The sequence below is a fragment of the Arachis ipaensis genome, chromosome B02, assembly GCF_000816755.2.
Source record: "Arachis ipaensis cultivar K30076 chromosome B02, Araip1.1, whole genome shotgun sequence".
Classification (NCBI taxonomy): Eukaryota; Viridiplantae; Streptophyta; class Magnoliopsida; order Fabales; family Fabaceae; genus Arachis; species Arachis ipaensis.
Window position 1 is genome coordinate 15,463,200 of NC_029786.2, and position 4,930 is coordinate 15,468,129.

Consider the following 4,930-nt stretch of genomic DNA (forward strand, 5'->3'; position numbering starts at 1 on the left):
ACTTTCACTATCAAAATTTTTTAGATTCGTTGCTTTACTATGCTCTTATACTAAATCATTTTAAGTGAGATCAATTTATATAAAGATATTTTTAAAACGAATGTTAAAATAGGACAATTAAATAATATTGATAACCAAACATTTTAAAACAATGATTTGCCCTTATATTGTTGTGTTTGTGGTGTTTCTTTAAATAATTTTTGGGTAAAAATGACATATGAGAGAGAGAATGTCTAAAGCCAGTTGTCATAAAAATTCGTTCTTTTTACAATTCTCACTCAGCGATAGATGCACATATTTTCGCTTGCAGGAGTTGCAAAAATATTAAATAACTTTCGGTGCTTTTTTGTTTGAAACATTAGCAAAAATAAAGACTCAAAATTTCTTACATTTTCGCTAGCACAAAAAAATTATAAATTTTTGCAAAAAGGCACAACCCCCAACTCCAAATTAATAAAATTATAAATGCAAAAATAAAACTAAATGTACAAATTAATAAATTTTATATTTTGATTTATATTGATAAATAATTTTTTTATTTAAATAAAAAAAGCACAACCCCCAACACCAATAACAATCCCATTAACAAATGGGCAACAAGAATAAGAATCATTACTCCACTCAAATAAAGATCCAAAGTTTTATTGGCTAAATTGATACAATTTTTTGGGACTATTTTGTAATTATAATCAGATTAAACCATCAAAAATAACTACAAAAGATTGATTTGCTGACTAAAGTAACCATGGAAGATGATAATTCCTCAAATACCTACAATTGAGATTTGCTTCGTTTATCAAATGTGACCAAACGTTAATAAAATGTTATTAAATTATATAATATGTCCACATCCATTGCAATGTGGCAAAAAGATGTCTTACGTGGATTAATTTTTTTTAAATTGCATTTATTTAGTTTATTAAAAAAATATTATTCCTTCCAGCATTGAAATTAGAAGAAGTGAAAGAGGTATTACCCCTCTCTTTTGAGCACAAAATCAATCATGCCCTAACAGAGTAGTTTTTCATCTTCTTTTTCTCTAGCGTAATCCCATTGTGCTCTGATTCCATTCCTGCGACGACATTGGAGAAGGAGGTTGCTGCTTATCCAACGGACCGTGTTTAGAGGCGAACTCTGTCACACTTGAAGACTCTATGAGGTAATACTTTTATGAACTAAGTCATTCGATGATTGTAACCTCTAAGTTATAAGAGTTGTTTGTTCAATGTGAAAAAATTAGTTCTGTTGTTGTGGTTATTTTTTATAGGATTTGGATTTGTGGTAACTTCATTATATTCTTGTTCCTCTATTTAAGCTGTATAATTTTTTATGGTTCGAATATTGTGGTAATTATTGTTCTTGAAACCAAATTGATAGTGAAGTTAGGTACCATGATGGTTAGAATTTGAGTAACTTGGAGTTTGTGAGATTGCCACTAATGGTAGATTTTTTTATTCTTTTGTGTAGATGGCTACATTACATATCACTTTGGAGATATATCACAGAGAAAAATTTGAGAAAATAAAAGATGGAAAAACTGTGTATGTAGGTGGAGAGAAATCTGAAATTCGAAGGGTCAATGTTGATACTCTTAATAGGTTTTTTATCAATGACCTCCTTAGAGATATAGGATACACCATGATCAATAAATGCTATTGGTTAGTGCCTGGAATGGAGCTTAATGGTGGTTTAAAGTTATTAAGGAGTGATAAAGACATAATAGAGATGTATGAAGCTGCATTAAGGAATGATAGTAGGATTTGTATATACACTGAGCACCCAATAAGCTTGCCAGAAGTTGTTGAAGACGGTGGTGGTAATGTTGCATCTCCTTCAAAGGGGAGAAAAAAGAGTTGTGCAAAGAAGACTCCAACTCTTAGAAAAAGAAGGCTACGAAGATGGCCAACACAATTGATCATCCCAAAGCCCAGCCCACCACACAGTCAGGTACCAGGCCCAATAGCCAACTTAATCAACATCTCAATATACAACCCAACACTCAGCCCAATACACAAGCAAGGACATCATTATCACAAGGCAGAAATTTTCTTAGCCAACCCACCACAACCATAAGACGGTCTAGTAATCCCATACAGCAACAAGAAGCCACAAATACCTTAAATTCACAACACAATTCTAGTTCTCAACCTTTTCATGCTGCCCCAACAAGAACTCCGGAGATACTAATAAGGCTCCAAGTATTTTTGTGCCAATTGATGAGGCTAAAGAATATTCAGACCCTGAACCAGGATTACACTGTTATAAGTTTGAGGAGCTTCAAAGTTGTGCAGATTCAGATGAGGAACAACCAGAGGTCTTCCTACAAGGTATTTACTAATATTTTTCAGTGTTCCTTTGATTATTAGTAAGTTAGAAGTTAGAACAATAATTTAATTTTTTTCTGAATTGAATAGTTGTGTGCAAATTACTGTATGATGAATATTAACTAATGAGTGTTGTTCATATATGATTATTTAAGTCAAAATTCAAAGGAAGTTATGATCCTTGTTATATTGCACACCAGTTATTATCCACTACAACTATTTTGTGCACCATGTTATTTATTATACCTTTGATAATCATATGCTTCAATTTTTTCTACTACATAGGTAATGCTGATGCACCGGTTGGACAAGTTAGGCTTGAAGTAGGTATAGAGTTTGAATCTTTAGAGCAATTTAAGAGGGCGGTGAGAAAGTTTAATATCAACTTATGGAGGAGTATTTTTTTTCCAAGGGTGGATAGTACAAGAGTGAAGGTGTTGTGTTGGGATGAGAACTGTCCTTGGCAGATATACTGTGCTAAGAGAAATTATCCCTTGAGCTATCAGGTGAAAACATTTGTGAACGAGCATACTTGTTGCAGGGTTGTGCATAATCAGTCTGCTAATGGAAAGTGGGTTGTAGATGAGTTGGAGCAGCAAATTAGGGTGCAGCCAATGATGACTGTTTGAGAGGCTGAGGATTACTTTAAGAAAGAGTATGATGTTTTGTTGAGTGAAAGAAAAATTTGTAGATTGATGGCAAAGGCAAAAGAAAGAATTGAAGGTAGTGAGAGAGCACAATATGCAAGACCGAGAATATGCCATGGAAATTTTGAATACCAACCCAGGATCCACTGTGAATATATGCACCACCAATGCCAGATTCAACTGTCTTGTTCAGAAGAATATATATTTGCCTAAATGCGTGTAGAAAGGCTTCCTTGCTGGATGCAGACCGTTTATTAACTTGGATGGGACCTTCTTGAGAGGATACTATGGTGGACAACTGTTGACGACTGTTAGTCAAGATGCGAATAATCACATTTACCCCATCGCATATGCTATTGTGGATTCGGAAACCAAAAATAACTGGAAATGGTTCCTTCAACTTTTTGCAAGATGATTTGGGTGATCAGAGGAATAACTATTGGACGTTTATGTCAGATCAACAAAAGGTACAATATTTAAAGTGTTTATACATTTTTTTGCATATAAACATGTCACCTGAAGTTACAAAGTGTTTATACATTTTTTCAGGGTCTTATTCCAGCTCTAGAAGATGTTATACCGGGGGCACAGCATAGGTATTGTGCCATGCATATATGGCACAACTTCACAAAGCAGTGGAAAAGCACAGACCTTAAGGGTGCAGTTTGGGTGTGTGTAAGGAGCACCACCTCCCAAGACACGGACACAAGCCATACTCTCATAGCTTTGATTTCATCTTCAATCTTCTTCTCAACCTTCGTGGCCATGTTAACATTTCTCTCCCTGTGGTTTGTTGGAACAATTGTCACATCTTGATTAGCAACATCACATTCAAGCTCATTGAGTCTTCTAATCAAACACCTTGCCAAACTTTGCCATCCCCCATCAATTTCATCAACCCAAACAAAATAATGGCAATCTCGACTCTACAGAAGCCAAAAAATCGAAATATCAGAGATGCAGAAGAACCCTATACTTGTCTAATTATCATAAATAATGTTTCATACCTTCGAAAAGGGGCAACGAATGAACCATCTTCCAGGATTAGTACCGTCAAAGATTCCAACAAGACAACATACTCACCACAGTGACATCTTCCATCCATAATTTTCTTCTTCTTCATCTTCGAATGTGAAGCTCCTGAAAATCTGCTTCCTTCGCTTGTAGTTACCTCTCTCCTTAACATTGCTCAAATTCTATGAGCATAAATTAATTCAGGAATTAGGGTTCTTCGCCTGTAGTTACCTTGGATGCCTGTGCTCGGGTGTAATTTTACCCTACAAAACTTGGGTTCTAACTAAGAAGAACGAAGAATTAGGGTTCAAATTGACCATAAATGATACACGTATGCCTACCAACACGTGTAATCGTCAACATAAACAATCCATGTATGCCACTCTGCTAAGGCTACATCAGACTTGGCTATTTTTGACAAACAGAACAAATCAATTGTGGGTATCTGAGGAGTTATATGATCTTCCATGGTTACTTTTGTCAGCGAATCAATCTTTCATGATTACTTTTGGTGGTTTAGTCTTATAATCATTTGAAGATTGGATTTATTAAAAGAACACCAAATTTAATTGAAAAATAAGGTGAAATTGAAGCTCTAGTTTCATTGTGTCATTTTAGCTCTACAAATCAATGTCTTGTAGATTGGATTTTATTCGAGGTGAAGTGCTCTTTGATTTTGGGTAGAGAACACTTTAAAATAGGTACAAATTGGAGCTCAAATTAGGTCTTCAATGGCAAAGCCCAATTCCTCATTTGTCAATTCGATTTGACATTGAAGCTAAAGCAGAAGAAGCTATGATGCGGTCCATTATAAAAATGGCAGAAATGGATTTTTTTAAGGTTTTTTGAAAATCAAATTAATTATCGAATTGTTTTAATTACTGATTTATTAATTTATTAATTTAATTATGATTTAATTAAAATAATTATTTTATAATAAAATAT

General features: G+C 34.2%; 1 protein-coding gene across 2 annotated transcripts; it reads right to left on the reverse strand.

Moving 5' to 3' along the window:
• LOC110267485 lies at window positions 3,504-4,225 on the reverse strand. Of its 2 annotated transcripts, none has more exons than XR_002355201.1 (2): window positions 3,979-4,225; window positions 3,504-3,897 (listed from the first exon to the last, which is right to left on the reverse strand). XR_002355201.1 is itself a non-coding variant. In XM_021113121.1 (2 exons), the coding sequence occupies exons 1-2, from the start codon at window positions 4,070-4,072 to the stop codon at window positions 3,517-3,519; spliced, it is 399 nt and encodes a 132-aa protein (XP_020968780.1). In that variant the 5' UTR covers window positions 4,073-4,225; the 3' UTR covers window positions 3,504-3,516. The 2 variants fall into 2 exon arrangements, 1 of the variants encoding a protein (XP_020968780.1); XM_021113121.1 differs by having other exon boundaries at window positions 4,055-4,225.